General features: G+C 51.8%; 2 protein-coding genes across 4 annotated transcripts in view; one reads left to right on the top strand and one right to left on the bottom strand.

The window, feature by feature from the left end:
• Nucleotides 1-15,773, bottom strand: part of VAV2 (vav guanine nucleotide exchange factor 2) — a 123,703-nt gene extending 107,930 nt beyond the window's left edge. The window contains exon 1 of one of the 3 annotated variants that reach the window (XM_063316094.1): nt 15,199-15,773. In XM_063316094.1, the coding sequence (XP_063172164.1) occupies nt 15,199-15,462 (264 nt within the window). In that variant the 5' untranslated portion in view covers nt 15,463-15,773. The remainder of the gene's footprint in view (nt 1-15,198) is intronic. The other 2 variants (XM_063316093.1, XM_063316092.1) reach the window with 2 other exon arrangements.
• A 10,345-nt stretch (nt 15,774-26,118) lies between these two features.
• On the top strand, nt 26,119-26,496 carry BRD3OS (BRD3 opposite strand). The gene has a single exon (XM_063316183.1). The coding sequence runs from the start codon at nt 26,154-26,156 to the stop codon at nt 26,406-26,408; it is 255 nt and encodes an 84-aa protein (XP_063172253.1). The 5' UTR covers nt 26,119-26,153; the 3' UTR covers nt 26,409-26,496.
• The last annotated feature ends 419 nt before the right edge of the window (nt 26,497-26,915 follow it).

Consider the following 26,915-nt stretch of genomic DNA (forward strand, 5'->3'; position numbering starts at 1 on the left):
CGAGGGCGGACACACCCAAGACCTCCTCCACCCTGCTCTCCGCTAGCCCTGGGCAGTGGAGGGCTGCTAGGTCATCCTGGATCCGGCCCCTCACCCTCTGCTGCCTCCAAGGACGTTCCCTCCAGGCCGGTGTTCCTCCAGGGCACAGGAGTCTGAGCTGCCAGCAGATTCACGACTTGAGCAGAGAAGCAAATTTCCCCTAAGCCAGGAATTAAGCCTGGCGGGGGGAGACTCTGCGTGAATAGCTCCACTACAAACAAAGAGTAAATGCAGGGCCTCGGGGGTCTGTAGAGCTTCCAGGCCCTGCCGTTTACATCAGAGCATAATGAGGAGGTCACAAACCAAGTTATAAGGCAGAACATCCGTTCTGGGAATCTGCAGCAGAAAGCAAGCTGATCACGCTGCCCTGGGTTTTAGATGACGCGGTAACTAGCAGGGCATATAAACCGGCTTTCTGCACAACTGAGCTTCCAAGAGGTGTCACTGACAAGCACTGCTGTTTTGCACAACAAGGAGGAAAAAGACTCTGTTCATTTCAGCCGGGAATAAACCCTAAGCTTTATGTGAATTGATCACTGAACTCCTGCGAGAATGCGCTTCCAGCAGGAGGGGGATGCTCTGCTTCCCTTTCCTTAAAAGCAAAAGCTCCCCCTCTGTGCAATTCTATGGGCAGCCCGATCGGCACAGCCCCCCCGCACCTTATCCCCACCAGGAATGAAAGGAGCCTGTTCACCTTTGGTGAATGGGTGCATTGACACAGCAAGACTAAGGGGCAGGACCCTAGGAATGAATTCTTACTTATGCTGACACTGAGTAGTGGGATCAGCTGATCAACCACGAGGGCTCCAAAAGGAAGGGGGGCTAGAAACCCCTCTGATGTCTAAGACCTCCTCCCTCTCCTTCCTCAGCTTCCCTCCCACCCACAAGCCCACATGTCTGGAAATGCCTTGCCGAGTACAAGCTGCCTGGAGGCTTCTCGCCAGGCCAGCAAAGCTGGGGGAAGGGGCTTTAAGGCCTTGGTCTTGAGCAGGGACAGCACGCTGGCTGCCCAGGGCTGCCCCCCACAACAAAGTTCATCCCCCCCCCCGGATCTGCTCCGTGGGAAGGCCCTCTTCTGGAATGACCTCCATTCTTGCTCCCAAGCCATCCTCTGTGGGGTTTCAAGGAGGAGAAGAGCCCTGAATGAAAGTGAGGGGCACAGCTGCACGTCCATTCATTCTAGGGGTCCACAAAGCTTAGGCCGAAAATGCAAAAGGTGAATCCTGACTGGCAGCTTGGCTGTTTCTCTTTAAAAAAGGATGAACGAAGCACCCAAACATTTTTCAGTTCTTCCAAATTATAGCCAAGAGAGAATGTTGTGACTGCGCAGAACCCGGGGCAGGAACACCCACTCGGACACGTGGAAACCTCTCCTTTGGAGCAACCAAGAGAATGCAGGGATATCCGGCATGAATCCACCACAAATGGAGATGGAGAAGAGGTGTGTGTGGGGGGGGGATGTCCACAAATAGCTGAACCCTGTCCCTGAAAACTGATTCTGATCTAGTCTTCCCCCCGTGGGGCAGTGGAAGCAGCCCCCACCAAGGGAAAGGCAGGGTGGAACCACATACCAGCCTAATCAAAGATGGGGTTTGTCATTTACGTCTCCTCATAACATGGCAATAGAAGAGGAAGACAATAGAATATTGTCTCTGCTGAGACACTAGAAGTAGCCCAAGAAAGAAGGAAAGCAAAAGGCAACAGTGATAGGGGGAGATATGCCCAATTAAATGCAAAATTCCAGAGGTTAGCCAGAAGAGATAAGGAATTATTTTTAAACAAGCAATGCGTGGAAGTGGAAGAAGACAATAGAATAGGAAGGACAAGAGACCTCTTCCAGAAAATTAGAAACATCAGAGGTAAATGTCAGGCAAAAATGGGTATGATCAAAAACAAAGATGGCAAGGACCTAACAGAAGAAGAAGAGATCAAGAAAAGGTGGCAAGAATATACAGAAGACCTGTATAGGAAGGATAACAATATCGGGGATAGCTTTGACGGTGTGGTCAGTGAGCTAGAGCCAGACATCCTGAAGAGTGAGGTTGAATGGGCCTTAAGAAGCATTGCTAATAACAAGGCAGCAGGAGATGACGGCATCCCAGCTGAACTGTTCAAAATCTTGCAAGATGATGCTGTCAAGGTGATGCATGCTATATGCCCGCAAATTTGGAAAACACAGGAATGGCCATCAGATTGGAAAAAATCAACTTATATCCCCATACCAAAAAAGGGAACACTGAAGAATGTTCAAACTATCGAACAGTGGCACTCATTTCACATTCCAGTAAGGTAATGCTCAAGATCCTGCAAGGTAGACTTCAGCAATTCATGGAGTGAGAATTGCCAGATGTACAAGCTGGGTTTAGAAAAGGCAGAGGAACTAGGGACCAAATTACCAATATCCAGTGGATCATGGAAAAAGCCATCTATTTCTGTTTTATTGACTATTCTAAAGCCTTTGACTGTGTGGACCATAACAAATTGTGGCAAGTTCTTAGTGGTATGGGGATACCAAGTCATCTTGTCTGCCTCCTGAAGAATCTATATAACGACCAAGTAGCAACAGTAAGAACAGACCACGGAACAACGGACTGGTTTAAGATTGGGAAAGGAGTACGGCAGGGCTGTATACTCTCACCCTACCTATTCAACTTGTATGCAGAACACATCATGCGACATGCTGGGCTTGAGGAATCCAAGGCTGGAGTTAAAATCTCTGGAAGAAACATTAACAATCTCAGATATGCAGATGATACCACTTTGATGGCTGAAAGCGAAGAGGAACTGAGGAGCCTTATGATGAAGGTGAAAGAAGAAAGTGCAAAAGCTGGCTTGCAGCTAAACCTCAAAAAAACCAAGATTATGGCAACCAGCTTGATTGATAACTGGCAAATAGAGGGAGAAAATGTAGAAGCAGTGAAAAACTTTGTATTCCTAGGTGCAAAGATTACTGCAGATGCTGACTGCAGTCAGGAAATCAGAAGACGCTTCATCCTTGGGAGAAGAGCAATGACAAATCTCGATAAAATAGTTAAGAGCAGAGACATCACACTGACAACAAAGGTCCGCATTGTTAAAGCAATGGTGTTCCCCGCAGTAACGTATGGCTGCGAGAGCTGGACCATAAGGAAGGCTGAGAGAAGGAAGATCGATGCTTTTGAACTGTGGTGTTGGAGGAAAATCCTGAGAGTGCCTTGGACTGCAAGAAGATCAAACCAGTCCATCCTCCAGGAAATCAAGCCAGACTGCTCACTTGAGGGAATGATATTAAAGGCAAAACTGAAATACTTTGGCCACATAATGAGAAGACAGGACACCCTGGAGAAGATGCTGATGCTGGGGAGAGTAGAAGGCAAAAGGAAGAGGGGCCGACCAAGGGCAAGGTGGATAGATGATATTCTAGAGGTGACGGACTCGTCCCTGGGGGAGCTGGGGGTGTTGACGACCGACAGGAAGCTCTGGCGTGGGCTGGTCCATGAAGTCACGAAGAGTCAAAAGCGACTAAACGAATAAACAACAACATAACGTGGCTCAACCCTCTTGGAGGAACCAGTGCCTATATACTTCGGCATCACACACTGCAAACTCAGTGACCTGTTTTGTCAATCTGACTCAAGGCTTTGGGTGTGTGAACCCAGGGACTCAGGGCCGGAGGGGGATTGCTCCCGGCTGACCAGTGATTTTGAGACACGTACAACCTCCGCCCCCGCCCCCAGCACTGACATGTTCCAGAGCAGGTACAAGGGCTTGGATACTGGCTGTCCTTTTGCAAAGTGGGGTCCCAAGGAAGGGTCTTGCACCTGGATTACTTATGGCAATAATGGGGGAGGGCAGCATTAAAAGTGGTGCTTTTTTGATCTAGGGAGCATGTTAGAGTATCCAATACTGGGGGAAATGTGCCTCCCATTGTATTTCTACCCTCAAGGGGGCAAAAACAATGCTGAAATTCATCAATACAACTCTGGGATTTTAATAAATTTAACTGTGTGGCTTTGTTCAGTTCCTGAGCCCTGATAGCTGCGGACAGAAGTCTCACAACTGCCAACTACATTGCATTCAGGGAGCCGTTGCAGATTTGCTACAAATCCCCAGAGGACTTTTCCAGCCGGCTTAAATACTCCATCCCGAGGTGGGGGCGGAGAAGCCGAGGGTTCACCCCACAGAACAGGCCACCATTTCATCTGCTGTTTCTAGCTGCCGATTCCATTTCTAGCTTGCAAAACACAGCTGGCACAGGAAAAGCTGGGGCGGGGGGAGCAGAGGAAGCGCCACCCCTAGGCCCTGCAGACCCTCAGCAGCCGGGCAGGCCCTGCTGGAAACACCCCAACAAATTGCAGCAGCCCCCCAGCCATCCCACCCCGCGCCACCGCTTTTCTATCCGGAGCAGAATCCCTGGCAGAGGCAGCAAAGCGCCAGCTGGGACTGCAGTGCCAGCAAGCGGGTAAGCACTGAACAGTGCCCGCTTGTCAGGGGCGAAGGCGCCTCTCCCACACCCGCCAAGATGGCAGCTCTTCATGGCGGGCAGGGAAGAAACGGCAAAGGCCGGCAAGTGAGATGAAAATGCCCACAGAGGAGTCTGACACCACACCTCCGGAGGAAAAGGGCCGCTTTCTACTAAAATGTTGAGGCGGCTCTTCCTGTGGCTGCAGAGGAGGAAAACCTTTGCGCTGCCAACTCCAAAACCCGAGGGGTCACTTGGGGAGGAAACTGGGCCTGGAAAACTGAACCCCGAGCCTGCCCTACAAGTGAAAGCCACAGGGAGCGCAGAAATTTACCAGCCGGAGAGAGGCCCCGAGACCCCATATTGAGCCACCACGAAGGGAAACAGTCCGTGTTTCAGAGAGCGTTACGGCCAAAAGCCTGCTGTCACGTCACATTAAGGCCAAGAGCACCACTTGCCTCCTATCCAGTTGGCTGCTGGCTCTCTCTCTCTTCCCAGACGGTTCTTCATGCCATCGGCCTGCGGCCAAACGGGTCTCCTCGGCGGGTTTCAACATGTTGCTCCCTCCTCTGCTAGTCCCAATTAAACTGGGACGGCCGTGCTTCTCTTGTCGCACCGCAGAAGCCTTCAGCCTTTCCAAAAGCCACCCTCAGGCCGGGCAGTTCTGCCAGGTCCTCAAACCTCCCCCCCCCCTGCCCTGACAACTCCCAGCTTTGGCTGTCCTGGGAGAGCCACGCTGATCTCCACGCAATGCAGCACGTCACAAATCTCCAAAAGCTAGTATTCCTGGAGGACACATGTTGAAGAGTTCGCAAGCGCAGGGGCGAAAGGAGCTGCAACCCAGCTCTTCTTTTTTACAAAGGAGAAAAAAATCAAATTCCTTCATGGAACCCATTTGAAAGTGGCGATCTCAGGAAAGGGGACGGTGGGGACCCTCAGGGAAACAGGCTCATTCTCCCACTGACCTGCAGACAGACGGGACAGATGGACAGCAGCCCCAAATCTATCCTGTACCCTTGACAGACAGTGTAGCATAATGCATGGAGCAGAACTAACATCTTTGGCAAGTGTTTTGGGAAGGGCCAGGGCCCTTTGACACTTGCTTTCCAACTGTCGTTCTGCAAGATCAACTGCATTTTACACATGTAATCATCATACTCAGTCTTTGCTATCTGGAAAATTTCGGTGTTGCAAAGAGTGACCTGCCACAAGGAATTTCCAGTTTTGGGATCGTAATTACTTGGATGTTTATTTCTTAAAAAATGACAGTAACAGTTTCCCACGGTTACGTTTCTGGCACAGCGCAGTGTCCATGCTTGTCAGAACTGAAGGATGAAAGAGCCCCAAAGGGGAGGGGGGTCAAGCATGCCTTAAAACTGCCTCCCCCAACACGACTGCCCAGCATCCAAGGACCACAGGTAGTCCTGGAGGGAAGCCGGCTGGCCGGCCAAGTTGTGCGCGGGGGGGAGGGTAACTGAGCCAGGTGGCATGGCTCCCTCCAGGACGGCAAGAGGAAGGCGACCCCGGCTGGCTCTCCCATTAACCTGGTCGCCCTCCACCATCACAGGTCCCTGCTCTGCCCTCTGGAGCACCTGCATTCTGCGGACGGAGAGGAGAGCCAGACGCTGCAGCCCGGGCAGAATGAGATGCCGGACCATTCCTACAGTTTGTGTTGCTTTTATTTGTTGCGTCCCGCCTCGTTACAATCCCCTGGAAGACGGAACCATCAATACTATTGTAATAAACGCACCTGAAAACGTAAGACCCAGAGAGGCAAAGCTCACCAATTAAAGCGATTAAGATTTCCTAAGCACCCTACAGATGTCAGAAGATCAACCCACCTGCCTGCTGGCTCACAACAGGAGGAGCATGACCAAGACCGCGGAGTGAAGAGGGGGAGAAGCGCTTGAGGTGCAGCTGCATCTCTTTGGGTCAGCATAAGGGGGGCAGCTGGCCTCCCCTGGCCGTACATCCTTCTTGGGCAGACAGTGTAGCCTCGCCATGGCCAGAGCTGTCCTTGCTGTCAACTCTGCGGTCCGAGTGTGCAAAGATGGCCCTTCTGGGACTGCCTAGCCATCAACCCCCCTTCCTGAAGAGGCACTGGAAGCAGGGACTCACACAGAGATTCTGTAGGCGGCCTCGTCTGCCCCAATACTGCAGGAGCAGTTGGTGATACGCAGCGTACTCATTTCTCTTACCGGGCAGCAGCACATCCTGGAGAACTATTTGTAAGCCATTAGTACACAGCTGGCTTCTCCTCCCGCCAAAGAGCTCCTGCTTGAGGAAAACGAGCCCAGCAGAAGGCTCTCACTCAACTCGCAGTGAGATTCATTTGAGCATTCAGCCACAGTTGCAAGAACTTGGACTGCACCCACCTCCAAGCCACTCACCCCATCGGCTTCAGGGATGCTCGCTACGGATCACCAACCAAGTCTTTGAAGGGCCCTCACGGTGGTCAGTGCAAGAGGACCACTGCCTGTGCTTTAGGCACCCTGAGCAGTTTCCGCCCTTGGCTCATGTATCTCCAATGCCTCCCCTATCTGCCCGAGGGAGGGGGGAGGGAGGACTGGAAGCTGGCTTTGCCCAACAGAAGCAACTACAAATCTGCAGGAATTCATGCCACAATCTGCTTATGCCTTTCAAATAAAGCCTTTTCTCTCTGGCCAGAGCTGTTAAGTGCGGAGTCCTGGGTGCTCCCTGAGCTCGGTTGTTGGCTTGCAGATGTTTCATTACCCAACATCATCCGTGCAAACAACCAAGCTCAGGGAGCACCCAGGACTCCAACACTGTTTCTCAGCCTTGGCAACTTTAAGATGTGTGGGCTTCAACTCCCAGAATCTCCCAGCTGGCAACGTTCCTTGGGAGCAGCCTCACAGAGGACATACAAACATGGCGTCTAATGTGGGGATGAGGGTGGGCCCCCACCTGATGCTTCCACCCAAGCATTTTCAGGGATCCTCATTAAGGATGGTTCCAGTTGTGCCATAATTGACCTTTTTACTGAAACATGAGGAACGTGGTCTGCAAAAGAGGAGCAAACGTGTCTAGCCTTCATCTTTCCCCTGACCACTTCCAGACCCGGCAGGGCTGGCTCTGCCCTTCTCCGAATGTGGGCAAGAGGATGTCAGCTGAAAACCGAGAGGGGCAGGAAGCAATGAGAGCAACCCAACTTCAGAATTTTTGCTCTGGGGTCAGCCAACGGGGGTGTATCGACCCTCACAGCTCCTTTCTGGAGTTGGCAAGCAGGTGGCAGAAGGCCATGCCCTGAAGGAGAGACAGCAAGATGAGAAGGCGGTAAGACTGTTTGCAGCTGCAAAAAACACAGAGCCTTTGCCACTCTTCTGGCTTCCATTTTAACAGATGCAGGATTTTATAAAGAGCAAGAAAATTGGTCCCTCCCCAGAGACACAGTCCACCCGTTCCCATCACCGCTGGGAGTTGGGCAGCATTCTGTATCCATTTAATACATGAATAAATCAATCACGCCACTCCCCTTCAGGGTAAAGCACCATTATGCAAAATTCAGAAAGAAGGTAAGAAATAGTAAGGAAAAATAAATAAATAAATAAATAAATGTAGCTAACTCTAGTTTCTATCCCTGGCTCCGTGTAGCATTCTGCCTTTTCAAACCACACTTGCCTCTACCACATCCATCCACACATGGCCTTTGTTCCAGTCATTTCCAGTTCCATATTTCTTACTGCATAAACATCTACCTTCATTTGTGAACCCTCACCCAGGTTCTCAGCCAGCAAAATGGCATCACTGGCATACAAAGGAACGCACACATTCATGTCCCTTGCAAACGCATCTCTGACAGGCACTCAGTATCATTTACGAAGAAATACTTCACATTATAGCCAGTGGGGTAACAGCACATTCTTGTCTCACTCTCTTCTTCGTGCTGAAGCATGCGTTAGGCATTCAGTTTATTCACTATACACCACCCTGATCAGGTTCAGCAATCAATCTTCAACTCCATAGTCAGACAAACCACATTCCATCATTCCAGCTTGATCCTTCAAGAATTCAAGCACTCCATCATATGCTCCCTCTAATTCAACAAAGGTACAGTAAACTTGCTTTCTCCCATAAATACATGTCTCTGCAACCTGCAATCATCTGGTCTGCACAGTAAAACTGCCCTGTGCTTCCCAAGTTCTGCTCTGGGTCACTTCTTATACAGGTGATCCTCAACTTACGACCATTCATTTAGCAACCATTCAAACTTATGATGGCGTTGAAAAAAGTGACTTATGACTGTCACAGCGTCCCCGCAGGCACATGATCAAAATTCAGGCACTTGGCAAATGGCATGTATTTACAATGGTTGCAGCATGATTGCCATTTGCGCCCTTCCCAGCCAGCTTCCAACGAGCAAAATCAATGGGGAATCACATGATACACTTAATGACTGCTGCAAAAACTGTTGTAAAATCGGGTGCGGTCATGTGATGCCTTACTTAACGACTGCCCTGCTTAATGATGAATTTACCAGTTCTATTGTGTTCATTAAGTCGAGGACTACAGTACCTGTACTCTTTTAATTGGACTTTATTCAAACTCCTTTCCAGCTACCCCTTGTAGCAACTGCAGTCTACCTTACGATCTGCCTTTGTGTAAGAGAATGTAATTTCACTCTTCCAGTCCTCAAGCATCGCTATAAACAAATTAACCCAAAGATTTAACAATGTGCAAACTGCCTCCATATACTAACATTCATCCAGTTTCACTGTCTGCACCTGCAGCCTTAACTTTTTCATCACATTGTTTATGGTTTCTCTTTCATCCTTTTTCTTGGACCTTCACGGCATTCCTTTCAAATCTGTTCTTCAGCAGAGCATGGCACTCCATACACATCTCCCTGTCATGAGTATGGATGGTGAGCAGGAGGAGGCCCCTGTCCAGGGGGGAAAGCACACACGTAGTTTAGAGACTTTGAGCTGTCATTCAGAGAAACCCAGAGCAGATCCACCTTGAGTTTTGGGGTTTATCTGTCTGTGTTTTCCCACGCTCCTTCAGTTTGGTAGGATTTTCTGTCTACAATAGCAGTTAAATAAAACACTAGAGACTTTCTCCTCGTCTCAGCATGGCCTTTGCTTAGCCAGGACACTCCCCTTCTGACTTATTCATTATTCTTAATTCCATTCATTCTGCAGGAGATTCCTTGATTAGCCCTTTTCTCTCTTTGACTACATTTCTGCACGTATCTGTTCCTCTCTCCATCTAATATGCCTCTTTTTTCAGTTCTTCTACACATTTTTCTCTATCGCAGCTACTTCATTCCATTTTAACTTTCGACTGAGCATCCATCCCCATGCATCCCATCAGCAGAACTCCACACCCTCTGCTTACATTTGGTAATGCAAATTTTTTTCACTGTTTTCCTAGCAGCTTCCGCATCCTCTTTCCTTACATCCACTTTCCATTTCTCTTGCTGGTAGATTAATCTGTTTCCTACACGTTTTCACACAGGACTTGACTTCCTCTTCCTGCAGTCCTATATCCCCTTCATTTTTTCCCAAGATCTCTTAATCTGTTTTCTACTACAGATTAAGGTTACTATGGTAACTAATCATTTTGGCTGGGTGAAGAGGTTGAATTTAATTGTCCCCTTTTCAGTTGTTAATTGTTGCACTGGGGGGGGGAGAAGAACTTGCCTGTACTCGTTTTAGTTTCAGTTTCCCTTCTGTGTAGGCATGTAGAGAGTTAAGCAGCTCTCACTGAGAACCTGTAAGAATGCAGAAGCTTTTAAATATGTTTGCTTTTTGTAAATAAAATTATTTTTATAGAAATGCCTGGTGTGTGACTTTTCTGATCTCTCCTGGGCCAAAAGCTTTCCTAGCAATCTGCTAACAAGATCCACCCCCGACACCCCCAAATAATGGTCTGTCCCACGTTCAGGATCCCTTATCACCCTTCTATCCCTCATCAAATATCTCAATCTTTCCATGTAAACAATCCATTCATGCTTTTCCATTCATTCCCTTTATGTAAATGCATGTATAGATTTATGCTTAAACTATGCATTTGAAACCCACAGACTGGGCTTTTTTTTCCTCAGCAGACAGTCCCCATTCTCTTTAATTCTTAAATTGTTTTTCTGTCTTCTTTCATCTCATTCCTACCCATCCATCCATGTCACCAACCAGAATAATCCCTCTGCAACTGCATTCTTTCAGAACATTTTACAATGTTTCCCAAAACTCACATTCAGTTCTTCCATTATCACTATTCACTGCCATGTAAAATCCCTAATGTATGAATTCCTGCTTTTCACATGCCCTCCAAAAGCCTAGAGGACCCAAGTTCACCAAATACACTCTAGCTCCTTCATTCATAATTAAACCCCTATCTTCACCTCCAGGCATGTATTCACCACCTCTACTTGCAACATAGACCACCTCAATTCCCAGCCATTACAACCTCCATCTTTCTCTTGGTTTCACAAACAATGTAGCTACTCTTCTTTACTTCATTCATTAATACATGCTCTTTAGCATTTCCTCCTCTTCGCTATGCCAAGGGCATCACCAGATGTCGACCTCCTCCTCTCCTGGCTTTCGTCCAGTGCGGCTTTCCCGGAACACTTTTTAGTAATATAAAGGAGGTGTGGACCAGGTCATGAGCTGTAGTTCCACCTGCAGCATTTGGGACATGACGACAAGAACAGCGACAGCCCAGAGTTACGCCATGTGCTGCTCGCCCTTCTCTGCAAGGCAGCATCTCTAGAAACCTACGGTTGTCGAAATCCCATGGAGGAGGGCTGTACACCTAGCGCGCTGATGCATTCAGAATATTACACTCAAATCTAAAATTCGACAAAGAGAAGGTGGAGCGGGTGGAGGAAAAGGAGGGAGGAGTTAAGAGAGGGAAGGATGCTTAAGCTTGAGCACTATAATGTGGAGGGCAGACCCAAAGCACATGAAGATTTAAAGGAAGATTTCCAAAATAATTGAAGTAGTTCTCCAAGGGTTTTTGACTCCCAAGAGCTTAGTAACTCTAAGTTGTTTTTTTAAAATCTGCAGATCTTGTAGTACTTGCTTCTCTTTCAGTCCTGTTGGATGGGCAAAATATGTAAATCTCTGTCAGTGTTTTAAATTGTAAATTCAATGAGAATCGTGTGTGTATCAGCAGACTCATTTAGCTCTTCCTCTTGGTCACGTCCTCTCCACGTCCCAGGTTAGAGAGGAAAAAGGCTGATCTGGTCCAGCCCTGCAGCAGGGTGTGGAGCCTAAGCGAGCTGCCAAATATATGGAGAACTTGGACGCCTTAAGAGGAGCTTCCGGGCCAATGAAATTCACCGCCTTACTTGAAGCCAATGAGTTCTGAAAAAGCACTACATGGGCAGCATCGAGCCGCTTTCTCCAAGCTGGAATCCTCCAGTTCTGTTGGGATTATGAGAATTCTCAGCCGGTGAAGATGGATCTCGGCCCACAAGCGTGGGCAGCAGGACATCCACAGCTCATTGGATCAAAAGGTTCTTAACAGCCCGGCAATTATTTATTTATGACATTTTAATCAGGGCCGCAGCCGGTTTCCAGCCACGGCCAACCAGGGGGTCATGAAAACAACCACCCTCCTGGCTTTAAGCCCCAGCAGAAAATCTCTGCCTGATCTAGGCAAAGCTCCATTGCTCACGGGAATCTCTATTCCAAGAGCGCAACGTTTTTCAGCTGTGCAGTCGCACTTACAAAAGTACTATTGTTGTCATTGTTGTTATTACTATTTCCAGCCAGAGAGGTGCAGGGAATGCAGCATCAGAGTTGGCAGAGGTTGGAAAGAGTTCCATACACAAATTGTGCATTAAGAGTTCAAGCTTAACTTAATAGGAAAAAAAGATGGAAATAGCACTACTGAAATTTGCCATTTTGCTGCCAGATTTCATTATTGTGATCCTGGGGCATCAGTGACTGCAAAACTCGCCCCACCCCCCAAGCTATAAGGATGGTCAAAGGAATCTGCTTCTACATGCGCTCCAAAAACGAACCAAAAAGAGAAGGATCACAACTGCTGCCGCTCCGCTCCATCCCGGTGCTCTGGAAGCGGGCATTCATGCAAAAGGCTTACACGTGTGACACCAACAGCATGGCTGGCCACAACAAGGGGTAGGGCTGTGTGAGGCCTCTCACTCATTGCAGGCATCAGGCAGGGGGGGTGGGGCTGGGATGGGAGCAAACGCGGCTGCTTAGTGGCATGGAAAAGGCAGAGGATGCTCCAAGCCACCACCAACCCGCCCCCCGCCAGCCAAGTGCCCTACCTAAGAAGGGAGGGTGGGCAGCGGGTCGTCTGGGAAATGGCAAAGCTCCCCACACAAGCCACAGCACCTCGGGGAGAAGGAAGGGGAAAGCCTGCAAGACCATCGCGGGCCCAGAGGGGGCAGTTCTTCCACTGGCCGGGCTGTCCTGAACTTATCCCTTTCCTCTGTGGAGCTACGCGGGGGCTGTTTCAGGGGTGTAGCCGCCAGCCATTTTTATCATTTCAGGAGACCTCATGGGCAGCCAGAGATACCCTGTGAAACAAGGGTTGTGCTCTGCAACCCCCAACTCACCTTTCTAAAGAAAAAACTAAACAAAGCCATGAAAAATGGAAGAAGCCTGATGATGCTTAGCAGGGCACCACTGGCTCCTGGCAGTTCCAGAGCCAAACCCAAGCTCAGGAGGGACCTCCGGGTCCCTCTTTGCCCGGGGATCTCAAGGTGACTAGTGGGGGCGGGGGAGGAGAAGCCCAGCCATATTTTTATTTCATCATTTTAGTGGCTTATAGCACAGCAGATTTATCAAACTATGAACCTGGATGGCAAAGAAGTTGCTTGAGTTGAGTTTTATCAGTGAACCGAGTGCTGAGTTTGGATGAAAAAACCTGTGCTTCAGGTGTCCGAGGCTGCAGGGAATCATCCCGTCGTTAAAAGCCGCCTCAGTGCTAAAGATGGGGAGAGGGGCTGATTTAAACACCAATCGCATTTTCCTCTATCTTCTGCATTTTTAATTTCTAGGAAATTAAGACGTCACCTGTTTATAAACCTTTGTCAGCCTTACAAGGATAATGCTTAACATTTCATCATTGATTAACTTGGCTGCAGGGCGGGTAATTTAGAGCTGATAGCCTGAGGAATGTTGTTCTTTTCCTCCTTTCCTTTCTTTAAAATGTTAATCCCTCTTTGATTCAGAAGAGGGAGGGAAGATTTGCCTGGCAGAGCAGGAGACCGGCCTTGCCAAGGATAAGGCAGGCAAGGAGTTTCAAGCCCAGCCAGGGCACAGGTGCACCCAACCAGGTGACTTTGGCTCCTCTGCCTTCCAAGTGCCCACCCGGAAGGAGCAGCAGCCACCCTGCCAGAGCTGGCATCCCCCTCATGCAATTTGGCACCCACCTTTGGGTCTAAGGCAGCCAAGGAGCTGTTAATTTACAAGGCTTGCTTGATAGCCCAAATATTACAATGCCACACACACCGGGGCAGAGTTCGTTGGCTGCTGCCAAGGTGGTCTAACTCCAACACTCGTCCTCCCAGCAATGACCCCAATACCGTCCATTCCTTTTCTTCCCAGACAAGCACAACACACAAACACCCTCACTTTAAAGCACGGGTGACCTTCACTCCCCCCTTCCCTGCCCACAGCCCACACTGCAGGGCACAAATGCAAGCTGCAAAGCTCAGCAGTTGCTCCTGGGGCCCACAGCAGAGGCCCCCCTGCTCTTTGGACCCCCTCCTGGGAGGATGTGGGGCTTTCCCTATCATATTATTTCTTTCACGAAATCAGTTGTAATTAGAAAATCTGCTTCACTAAACCTTGCTCAGCTCAGAATCCTGCTCTCAGGAGTGCTTCCCCCAGCCCACCTCCAAGAGGTATTCCCCCCAGCCAGGACCCTACAGAAAGCGGCCCACCCACCTCGTGGCTCTGACCTGAGAGCTTCTCTGATGGAAAGGCCCAAGCGCTGCAAGGCAGGCTCTCCCACATTAAATGCAGCCCTCCCGGGCACCCCAGCTCTGCTGAGCAAAAGCACTGAGGGAAGGGAGGCTTCGGCGCCAGGCACTGCTCCAGTCGCTCCGCTGCCTACAAAGCCGGAGGGACAAGCCCGCCAGCTCAGGCCCCCTTTCGGCCAGGAAGTCCAGGCCGGGTGAGAGCAAGCTCCGGAGGGGAAGGCGAGGCGCCCGGCAGGCCAAGCTCGCAAAACTCCTTGCCTTTCAGCACCCAGCCAAGGGAGAAGTCCACAGGCATCCTCCAACCGCCCCCGCCGCCGCCGCGGGCATCGCCAATCGGAGCCTCCGCCCGCAGAAGGAAGCCCCCGGCACCGGGGGAGCCTGGACCGCGGACCCGGCTGGACCCCCTCCCGGGTGGCTCTCGGAGCGCCTTGCCCGGGTCCCGCGTGGGAGGCTCGGGGAGAGCCCCGAGAGCGCCCCCACGAACGCCGCGTTCGCCCGCACAGCCCCCGGGACACAGCCGGGCAGAGGGCGGGGCGCCTGTCACTGGGTCCCACCGCGCCCGGCGTGTTTCGGGGGCGGGGGTCGGTTCCCTTTGTTACCCACGGGGGGGGGGTCTGCCGGGAAGGCGCGTGCAGGAGGCGGGGGGAGGGGGAGGCGGAAGACGCGGCGGCCGCGACTCCAAGCAGGGCAGCCGCGGCCCTTCGCCGCCCGCGCCTGGAAAGGCGCCGCGCCGCGCCGCGCCGCGCATCACCGCGCGGCGAGTCCGAGCCGGAGCGCCGGAGCGAAGGGCGCCTACCTGCGACATCTGCGGACGGAAGTTGATGTCCTTGAGGTCGACGGAGCCGGGCGAGAGGTTGTGCAGCAGCTGGCAGAGCAGCACGCCGTCCCGCAGGGCTTGCGCCAGCTCGAAGACCGCGGCCGAGGGCCAGACCACGCGGTGGTTGGCAGGCAGGACCTTACAGTCGATCAGCCAGCGCCCGCACTGCCGCCACTCCTCCATGGTGCCCGGGGGCCGCGCGGCCGCGCGCGGGGGGCTCCCTACGCGGACGGGGACCGCCATCCTCGGCCGAGACGGGCGCCGCGGCCGGGGGCCTCCGCCATGGAGGAGGAGGGCGAGGAGGAGGAGGAGGAGGAGCCGCGCCGCCTCCGCGGGCTGGGTGCCGGCCGACCCCGAGGCTCACTGCTGAGGGCGCTGCTGGAGGACTTTGGAGTCGGGCAGGACGCCCCGCCGCCCGTTCATGCCCCGGCGCCCGCGGCTCCCGCCCGCGCTGGCTGGCTGCCCCGGGGCTGCTCGACCGGCGAACAAAGAACCCCGCCGGGCCGCGCCCGCTCCAAGCCGCAGCGCCAGGCGGGGGGCTCGGCTGGGCTGAGCGGGGCTCGGCCGCTGCCGCGCTCTTTTGTGGAGAGGCGGCGCGGCAGGCTCCCCTCCGCCTCCTCCCCGCCCCTGCGCGCCGGCGGTCGGCGGGGCGGGCGCGGCCGCGGCGGCTGCCTGGCTGCCGGGCTAGCAGAGGGGCGGGCGACGCAGGCTCCGCCCAGGCTCCGGAGCGCCGCGCCTTTCCGCGCGGAAGGGGTGGAGTCTCTCCGGCTGGCGAGGCCCGACCTGCGCCCGTTTCTCCCGGGGCCGCGGGGCTCCGTGCCGGGCCCAGAGCGCCGTCCTCGAGGGCCACTGCCGGCACCCCCTGCAGGTCCGGCTTGCCGGGGGCGAGCGGAGGCGCTGGGCGTCCCTGGCTGGATCCGCAGCGGGCGGCTGGCGCTTTGTTTCGGCCTAGCCAGAGGGCCGGCCCCGCGGTCTCCCGACTCCCTCTCTGCCGCCCCGTCCTCCCTTCGCCCCCGTCCCCGTTCACGCGGGGCGCTCTCGGAGCGAGCGGCCGGCCCTGGGGGCTCCCTCTCCCCACTTGGCGGCGGCCGCTTTGCACTCGGATGCCGGATGTGAGGCGCGAAAGAGCCGCGCGGGGGTCGAGCCGCTCGGAACTAGCGCCCCGTCTACCTAACGGGTTCATCCGCCGCTTTCTACGCTAAGGCATCTCTGAGTTTATTGCGACTTTGATTATGGCTTTCGGTATTGAATGAAGCAGAACAGCGCAAGAAAAAGGGAAATAATAGGGGGGAAAGGAGAGGCAGCAGAAAAACCCCACGCATTTTATATCGAAAGGCTTTTCATGCTCCCTAGAAAAGTTTCAGAAAAGGGGGGGGGTGAAGGAGGACCATTTTTCATAATCATAACTGTCCCAGATGCATACACAAAAAGGGCGGAGTTCGGATTATGATGCCACGCCCACTGTCTTGCTTGCAAATCTTGACACCCCCCCCCACATTTGTAAACAGCTTGTTCATCGGCTGCAGATGAAAGATCTTCCATCCACAGAGTAAGCAAGCTATTGCAGTTTTCATCAGAAGCCACTTCATAATACAGAATTCCAGTACATAGTGCATAGTAAACATTAAGCGAGAACCGGAGCTGGCTTGGCGGCTCATCTGCCGCCCGGCAGTTCCTTCAACGCGGCCACAGCCAAGTGGCTCTCCCGGCCCGTGACGCCGCGTTCCGCAGCAGAGCAAGGGCAGCCCGGCGGTTGTACCACGTCTGAAGAAGCGGGGTCGTGACTTCGGCTACAAAATGTAATGGCACTGTCTGCAACCTCCACCTTGCCTAATAAAGGGTTCCAGACTACTGACCTGCTTATTTGGGGCACTATGGTTAGTCCTAATAAAGATGCGACTGATCCGTGAAAGTTCACGTCTTATTTTTGTTTAGGGGGCTAACATTCGTTGCTTAGCCCCTTAAACAAAAATAGGAAGTACTTAAAAGGAAATATAATCAAATGTTTCAATGAGGATGGCTCTTTCTTTGTTACTCTCACGATATGTTAATGCTTTTTGTATTGTATTGCTTTTATAATGCCAATAAAGGTTTGGTTGATTGATTGATTTTAAATATTGACCTGTGCAGAAATTTTCCAAATACTGTATCAGACCTGCTTCCCCCTGCTGGTGACGCTTGTCATTGCACCCGACTCTTGGAAGCGTTTAAGCCCGGGGCGCATTCATTCGGGGTTCCGCTCGCTTTCCTTGCAGCTTTCGGCGCTCCGGTGCTGGGGAGCTGCTTCTCTGCAGCCGACCTTCTGGGAGAGGAAGGCCGGGGCTGCAGTCCGAGGGGGCTGTCACCGCCCTGCATGCATTCCCTGCACCCCTCGGGTCTGGGGCCAGCAATGACTGGGTTCGTGCAAAGCTGAAACCCTAAATCCCGGTCCACAAATTAAAATTGCTGGTTTGACATAACATGCTATTCCCAGATAAAACCATGTCTGGGAATAAATGTGTTTCGCCTGTTTATGGCTTAATGGTTTGCTGTGCTGTGGTTTGTAAGCCATATTTCATAGTTCATGAGGAAACAGGATGGATTACTAAGCAAACCATATTTAAATAAACCACAGCTTAGCGTGTTGTAGGACTACTGAACAGCTTCTGTACCTTCTCTTCCCAAGGACTCTGAGGTGAGCGACAAGATGCCCTAAGAAGATGGAGGGTCTCTTCTTCCCCCACCCCAAGCACACAGGCCTTTCTGGATGTCGCCACTTCTCTTGTCAGCTGTGAATCCTATGATTCTTCTGCAGAGACTGCCCAGTGTCTTCAGTGGAGACGGCAGGGGCTCGTTGTCAACTGGCCACACTGGAGGAACAGCAGATCTCTCTTCCCCCGCTGTTGAGTGGGGATGACCTAACCCTGGCCCTAAACAGGAGGGGGGAGGACAGAGCCCTGAACGCCTCACGCTGGAGTGCCCAAGAGCTCCCCCCTCCCCCTGCAACACCAAGTGGAACCGTCCAGCCAGGACAAAAAACAGGGCCCCCAACTCTTCTTACAAGGGGCTCAAAAGGTACCTGGCCAATAGTGCTGAATCCCCCTAGGAGATCTACCAGACAGAGTGATGTGTCCCCTCAAATCCTGCCACAGGTCATCCACAATACTAACCAATGTGATTTGAGCCCCCTGCTCAGGCTTGAATGGGATTGAAAGAGACCCATGTAATCTCTTTCATCCAGCTTCCTCTGCAACTGAGGCCCAACTATTTCCTCAACAGCCTTGCTGAAATAGGCTGGTTGGAGACCACTCAATAATTGTCAAGAACAGCGGGGTTGAGAGATGGTTTCTGAGGAGGGGGCACCATGCCTCTTTTAAGTTGGTGGCCACACTCCCTCCTTCAGGGATGCAGTCCTCCTTATCCTCTTTTGGGTGGCCCAGGCAAGCCTGGAGGGACATAGACCTGGCTTACAGGTGGCTGAGCTCTCCCTGCAGTGGACCATAGGGAGTCGCAGGTTCAGAGGCATCTTGCAGGGCAGCACTTCTGCCATTTCATTCAGCATCCAACTAGGAATCTCCTCATGCACTTCACCTCCTGGAGCTTGGTGATCCAAGGAATCTCCCCTGGTTTAGTGGCCTGGGAATGGCAACCCAGGAGTAACCCTTCTGAGACCTTTCTAGTTCATCTGAGTGGCCAAAAGTCTACTGGGGAGCGTCTCCTTTGCCCATTGGGAACCAGGTGGATCCATACGGCTCCTGAGACAGAACAACTGGATGGGGAACATCTCTCTGCAGTCGCGCCTTCCTTGCCGGTTCAGGTGCTCCTATGGCTCAGGCCTCAGCGGTCTATGTTACAAATTCAGTCCACAGCAGTCTGTGGTGGGGACTGGGGCAGACTCTCGAAGGGGTCTGTGGCACGTCATCTCCTTAAGAGGCTCTCTTGGGATCTAGCTGTCTTTAGCATTCCGGCTCCAACCATCCTTTCTGAGGGAAGGGGATCAAACAGAGCACATGAAGGGATCATCTGAAAGCAAAGATGCTTGAGTTAATGATCTCCGTTGGAACCTTGATGGGAATGATGCAGACCTCCTGCTCTTCTAGATCTCTCAGTGGCCTTTGGTACCATTACCTGGACCACTTCCAGGGGTTGCAGACTGTAAGAGAAGAGCCCTGTTAGTCTATGGTGGCAAAAATTAGGACTCTGGTAGCACCTTTTCCCTTTGTTAAAAGGCATAAGCGTTTGCAAACTGAAGCTCACGTCATCCGACTTCCGTAGGATTTAAATTTATTGTCTGATGAAGTGAGCTGCAGTTTGCAAAAGCTTATGCCTTTTAACAAAATTTCTTATTGGAAAAGGTGCTGTTAGAGTCCTAATTTTCTGCAGGGGTGAGAGGCACCGTTTTGTCCTAATTCTGCTTCTTCCACAGGGGGCAGCTCCAGTTGGTGCGGGGAGGTCCTCTGAGCTGGAGTGCCACATTTAACGTTTGCATACATGAAACTGCTGGGAGGCCCTCCAGAGGTTTGGGATGAAGCGTCATCCATCTGCAGATGATACTCAATTCTACACCACCAGCCAGGTCCAGCTGGAGATGGCACGGAGTTCTCATCTTTGCAATGGAGGTTTCCGGCTGCAGTTCCATGTGCTGGTTTTAACCTAGAAAGCCAGAAATGGCTTGGCACCTTGGTACTTTCAGGTCCACTTCCTCCAACTGGATTCAACCCATCTCTCCTGGGATGTGCTGTTGGCAATGGCCCATTTGGGGGAAGTGAAGGGGGCCGAGACACAGAGACATTTCTCCTCTGGAATGACCCCTGCCCTGCTCGAGGGGCTCTCCTGATATAGCCTTCTGGAGGGTAGTTAAAGCTGTTATTCTGGAGGGCTATGGGGTGAATTGCCACATTGTCAGGCTTGCTTCTTGACTTAGTTTAACTTTAATTTACTCCAGGCACTTTATCGTTGTATTTTGTCATTGTTATAAACCACCAAGAGCAGGGAGATGTGGCAGTATGTAAAATAAGTAAGTAAATAAATTGATGGAATGATGCAGCCCTCCTGGCTATCTACCTTTCTTTGCTGAAGATCAATTTTAGGGTACCTTAATATATAGGATTTGATCGTCTGATTGTCCTATATTGCTTGAATATTCTTAACATTGTTAACGTTGTTTTATTAAGAGTTAAGATTTAAAGATGTTATGTCATATTCCTAGAATTTACAGTCTATCTTTTTATGAAGAACTCTGGATCACTCAGGCTTGGATTCCTGCAAAAAGGTGTTCTTGAAAAACCCTTGTGCCAGATACAGAAGGTTGGTGTGATGAAATGCCTGCACTCTCGACCTTTGAACTGGCTGTTCATCAACACAATGGGAGGACCAGACGGTACGATTCCATGTGGCCAAGGTTTAATAGGCTGTTCAAAGAAATGAGCTGCATTATTTTTCAAATACATAGAATTTGCAGCATTTTATTTAACTATTGTTTGCTTTTTTTCTTATTTAGTATCCTTCTGGATTATTGCTTTAATACAAAATTATTTTTTTAATAGAACACAAATAGAACACAACTGGCTTAAAGCAATTATCAGAGAAAAACCCGTAGGCCAGCGCCTGACCCTCACAGGTGGCCTAGGAGGACCCCCAGCTGCATTCTGAACGTGCAGAGGTCTCTGGGGCTGATCCCCCATCCTGGTCAGGAAGAAAATCACCAACTGGAGCAGCCAGAGTCACTCCCACCCCATGCCGAGGGTGGGTCCGAACTCAGACCAAAAACAGTCTGGAGAATCTGCCTCTCTAAGCTCCTTAAGGGTTTCTCAGCCCTTTCCTCCAACATCACAATCCAGAGGCACCGGTTTTCCTTTGTTCAGCCTTCTTGATGGTCCGGTTCTCACAACCATAGGTAACCATCCGTTACAACTGGGAAGGCTGTGGCCTTCACAGCAGGCGCCTTTGTGGCCAGTGTGGTGTCTCTGCAGTTCAATATTTTGTCTTCCTCCCCAGCAGCAGAGGTCTCCTCATTTCATGACTACAATCACCGTCCCTGTCAATTTTTTGCAGCTTAGGAAGATAAAGTCCATCACTGCTTCAACTTCTTTGCTTTCTTCTTAATACCTTTAAGCAGCAGACCAGCTTTTACGCTGTCTACTTCCACCTGCAGAAGACGTTTCCTGGAGCCTTCCTCAGTTCCAGCAGTCAAAGTAGTATCATCAGCATATCTGAGGTTGCTGTTTCTCTCAGCAGTTTTAATTCCAAGTTTTAATTCCCCATATTTTTCATATAAATTAAACGAATATACAACCTTGGTGTACTCTTTTCCCAATTTTGAACCATTTAATTCCATTTAAATTGTAGCTTCCTGAAAATCACACAAATTCTTCACTAGGAGTTGAGGCAGCCTGGTATACCCATGTTTTTAAGGGCAGCTCACAAGTTGCTGTGCTGCCTCACCATGGCAGAGAGGGGGATGAACGAAGAACACCAGGAGCATGCACCAAGGGCATATTCTCCCAGCAGGGCCACCCAAGGGGCGAAGGCCATCCCAGCCGCCCAGCTGAAGTCAGCAGGCACCTCTATTGGGTAGCAGCGGAGCAGGAAGACCCTGGAGGCAGAGGATCACTACAGGGACAGCTGCGTGGGAAAAAGCAATGGTAAACCACTCCTGCATTTCTACCAAGAAAACCCTGTGGACAGAAAATATAAACTGATTGATGATATACTGCCAGATGATGGCACTCAATGTGCTACTGAGGAAATGCTCAGGATTTTTTGGAGCACTAATGGTGTTTATGATATGGCTAGATTAAAGCCTTTGGGATGTCTAATTGTTGATGTTGCCATACAGGAAAAGAAAATCTGAAGCCACAAAGAAAGAAATATAGTGGGAACATGGAATGTAAGAAGCATGAAATGAATCAACGACATATTGACATCTTAAAGGTAAAGGTTTCCCCTGCACAGTTGTGTCTGGCTCTAGCGGGCTCATCTCCGTTTCTTAGCTGAAGAGCCAGCATTGTCCAAAGACACTTCCACGGTCATGGAAGTCACGGAACACTGTTACTTTCCCGCTGAAGCAGCACCTATTTATCTACTCGCATTTGCACACTTTCGAATTGCGAGGCTGGCAAGAGCTGGGGTGAGTGCGGGAGCTCACTCCATCACGTGGTGCATGGGTCTCGAACCGCCGAACTTGCAACCTTCCGGTCGACAAGCCTGGCATCTTCACCACTGAGCCACCACGCCCCCCACTGACATCTTCGTCATCAGCAAATTGAGATGGAGTGGAATCAATCACTTTCAATCAGAAGATCACACTGTTTATTACTCAGGACATGAAAAAAAAGGAACAGTTTTGCTTTCATAGTTAGGAAGAATAGCACTGGGATACAATGAGATCATTTACAGAATAATACCAATTAGACTTCATGGTCAACCCTTTAATATGACAATTATCCAAGTTTATGCTCCAACCACTGATGCAGAAGAGGAGGTTGATGAGTTTTAGATTAAGTTCGGAATCAACAGAACAGGTTCCTTGTGATTGGAGACTAGAATGCCAAAGTTGGAAATATTAAGGACTAACATAGTTGGACTGCATGGCCTAAGAAACCAAAATGAAGTAAGGTAATAACTTATCATTCTGCCAATCCAATTATCTTTTCATAGTTAACATAGTCTTCAAACAACCAAATCACCAGGTGGAGTACATAGAAATCAAATGGACTATATAATTAATTTGAGGTGGAAGAGCTCAGTTATAATAGCAAAGATATGGTCAGGGGCTGACTCTTAAACAGATCATGAACTGCTTATGTGCAAATTCCAAGTTAAGCTAAAGTGGAAGAAGAAAGCCAACAAGTTTCCGTGATATGACCTTAGCTATATACCTAAAATTTTCAAGGAGACCATTGGGAATCACTTTGAAGTCCTCAACCTCATAGATAGGGAACCAGAGGAGCTGTGAAATGAAATCAAAGAAATTTATTTATTTATTATATTTTTATCACCGCCCATCTCCCCCACACGGGGGACCCTGGGCAGTTCACAGTAAAACAGTTTAAAATTCAATAAAATCATAAATAATATCAATAATCAATAAATTTAAATATAAAATGTAATGAAATCCAAGTAATGGCAGATATAATTCCACCCAAAGGGGACAAGACCGGTCCTGGCAAGACTAGGGAACCAACCAGCCCCAAGAATGGCTCTTCCTCTCCCCACTCCAGGCATGGTGACAAAACCAGGTCTTCAACTGTTTTCTGAAGTTCAGAAGAGAGGGGGCTAACCGCACTTCCGGGGGGAGGGTGTTCCAAAGGGTGGGAGCTGCTGCCAAGAAGGCCCGCCTCCTGGACCCCGCCAGATGGAATTCTCTTGCAGACGGGGTCCGTAGCATGCCAGGTGGGGCGGGTTGATGTAACGGGGATGAGATGGTCCCTCAGGTAACCTGCCCCCGTGCCATGTAGGGCTTTAAAGGTGACCGATAACCAACACCTTGAATTGGACCCAGAAGCAAACTGTAACCCAGTGCGGCTCACGAAGCAAAAGAGTAATATGTGCTGATCTTGAAGCACCCAAAATTGCCTGTGCAGCTGCATTCTGAACCAGCTGTAGCTTCCGGATACTCTTCAAGGGTAGCCCCATGTACAGCACATTGCAGTAGTCTATATGGGAGATAACTAGGGCACGAGTGACCATTCAAAGGGCCTCTCGGTCCAGGAAAGGGCGTAACTGGCGCACAACATGGAGTTGAGCAAAGGCCCTCCTGGCAACCACTGCCACCTGCTCTTTGAGCAGGAGTCGTGAGTCCAAGAGGACCCCCAAGTTACGCACCAAGTCTGTCTGGGGCAGTGCCACCCCATCCAGAACTAAGGATGACAATTTCCTGGATACTGAGGAGCCGTCAACCCACAGCCATTCTGTCTTATCAGGGTTCAGCCGAAGTCTGTTGTTCCCCATCCAGGCCCCTACAGCCCCCAGGCACCTGGAGAGGGTGGCCACAGCTTCACTTACCTCACTCAGGTGGAGATGTACAACTGAGCATCATCCTCATATTGATGATACCTCACTCTGTTAGATCATCTGTACAGCATCTTCCAACAAAATGGATACCCGCTCAACTTTATCAAAAAGTGCCTCACCACCCAACCCACTACAACCCAACCAACAGAAGCTGTGAAAAGGATAGCACTGCCATACATCAGAAACATCTCAGAAACCACCAACAGACTGTTACAACCGCATGGCATCACCATAGCACATAAACCAACTAAAACTCTTCAAAACATATTAAGCAACCCAAAAGACCCAATAGCCCAAGAAGAAAAAGCAGGAGTTATTTACAACATACAGTGCAAAGACTGTAACAGCCACTATGTAGGACAGACAGGCAGAAGACTAGCAGAGCACATCCACGAACACCAACTGGCAGTCAGAAGACACGATGAGAACTCCTTAAGCTCACAACACATGGACAGACTCAACCATAGTTTCAGCTGGGAAACTGTGAGCATCCTAAACCAAGCCAAATCCAAAAACGCCAGAGAATTCCTGGAAGCCTGGCACTCAGACAAGTCAGCCATCAACAGACACATAGAGGTAAACAACATTTGCATACCATTCAAAAGAGACAGTAGAAAAGCCAAAAGACCAGTACCCTCCCTCGCCAGCAATCAACACCCAGATATGCAGAAATCAACACTAGGATTAACACCAGATTAACACCACAAACAGCACAATACACCCTAATCAAGGAACTATTAACTCAGTCAATCAACCAAGCAGCAAACAGCAGCCCAATGCAAGAACTCCCAAGAGAGAACAACACCCCCACCAACACAAGCAGGGCAGGCCACGCACGGTATATAAACAGAGAGCAAGGCCCTCTCCCTCTTCGCACTGAAGATGTTGCCGAGTCTGGCAAGGAAACGTCTGCAAGAAAACAACAAGGCTCAGAGAGCACCAAGGACTCCACAACTCCAGCGTGCATTGCGGTGGGTGTGCCCCAAAGCCTTGTGAAGCCAGCCAGAGATTACACTCGTGTTTGAACTACAGACCAGGGTTCAGCCGCAGCTAAACTGAATAAACCACAGAAACCCACAGCCATTCAGGATTGCTATCACTGTCCCGCCGCTAACCCCAGCCCACCGTGGCTTCCTTAACAAACCGCAGTCGGGGGAGCTCGGGGCGGCTCGGCGGGAACGCGCCGGCGGCCCGTCAGGGCGAAGGCACCCGGAGCCCCGCGCCCGGGAGACGGGCGCGGCGAGGGAGCCCGGTCGGTTCTGCTCCGCGCGGACGCCCCCCCCCCCCCCCCGCGCCGAGGGCCGAGGCCAGCCGTGGGCAACGGCCGAGCGGGGGCTGGCCGGGCCGGAGCTCCGCCCTGTGACGCGCCCCGGCCCTCTCCGCCCCCGCCGTAGCGAGGCGACCGCGCGACGCCGGAGGAGGCCGGCGGACAGCCCTCGCAGCGCGGCGGCGAGCGCAGCGGCCCGGCGGCAGAGGGCCTCTCGGGCGCGCGTCCCCACCGGAGGCCCTTCTCGCCTCGCCCGCCGCTTGCCGGAGCGGAGGTACGGCGGGGCTGCGGGCGACGTTGGGGCAGGGCCTCGGCGGAGCCGGGCGGTGGGGGCCGGCCTGGCGGTGGTCTGGAAACGGAGCCAGTCCGCTGAGCCCGAAGGGGCTGGGCAGCATCTGTAACGCGCCGTCGGGGAAGGGGAGGGGGAGAGTGCGGGCGGGCGGGCGGGCGGGGCGGGGGCCGGTCGGCGCTCTGGGACGCTCCGCGAGCCCCCTCCCCTCTTTCCCCTTCTTTCCAGGCGGCCCCCGGGCGGCAAGAAGGTCCGTCGCCCGGGCAGCAGTGGGCGCGTCCTCCCCGACCTCCGGCTTCCGCGGCAGACGAGATCCCGAAGGCGAGCGTCAGCCGCCCGCAGGCCGGCCGGCTCTGGACGGAGCCTGGGTCCGGGCCGGCGGCGATGTCGGGGCGGCCACCGCTGGCCGAGAAAGCCCTCTCCGAGGCTTACGCTCGCCTCCGCTACAGGGACGCCTCGCTGCTCATCTGGCGGCAGCAGCAGCAGCAGCTGGAGGCTTTGTCCCCGGGGAACTACCTGAGCCGGAGCCGCAGCGCCTGGTACTCGCAGTACGGCAACCAGGCCATCCTGGTGCGGGACCGAAGCAAAGCTGAGGCCGCCAGAGACACCGGACAGTCCCGCTTCTGCGCCGTGATGTAACGTAATTTTACCGTGCGGAGAAAGCCCAGGGCCTGGTCAGCTTCTCCCCAGGATTTATGGACCCGCAGGGCGTGATGTTTCCAACGATCCAAGATCTCTCTCCTCTGCAGAGTTGGCTGCTGCTCAGGCCAAGGCCACCCGGCTCTTTGGCAGAAGAAAAAGTAAAGGCACCGTTGGTAGAAGCAGAGTTGCAGAAGACCCCAGGCAGGACAGGCACCCACCCAGCCTCTGCTTCAAGCAGCGGTCCATCCCACCTGCTGACCATTCGTGGAGGCAGGAAGTCCCTCCTGCTGGCCAGCCTGAGCCTGCCTCTGCAGGGCCTTCAGAGGAGGGCTGTGCGGCTCCAGGCAGGAGAAGGATGCGTTCAGAAGTTTCTTGGGAGCCAAGTGCAGACCAGCTGCCTGCTGGAAGGAATGCAGGGAGCCCCCATGGGGCGGAAGCTCGTATTCCTCCCCCCATTTTAGAGCCAAGCAAACCCCTGAAGGGACTCCCAGCCCTCCCACTTGC

Source organism: Candoia aspera, chromosome 16 (assembly GCF_035149785.1).
Source record: "Candoia aspera isolate rCanAsp1 chromosome 16, rCanAsp1.hap2, whole genome shotgun sequence".
NCBI lineage: Eukaryota > Metazoa > Chordata > Lepidosauria > Squamata > Boidae > Candoia > Candoia aspera.

Coding starts and splice junctions, on each gene's coding strand:
- BRD3OS (XM_063316183.1), top strand. CDS start 26,154: ATGTCGGGGCGGCCACCGCTGGCCGAGAAAGCCCTCTCCGAGGCTTAC.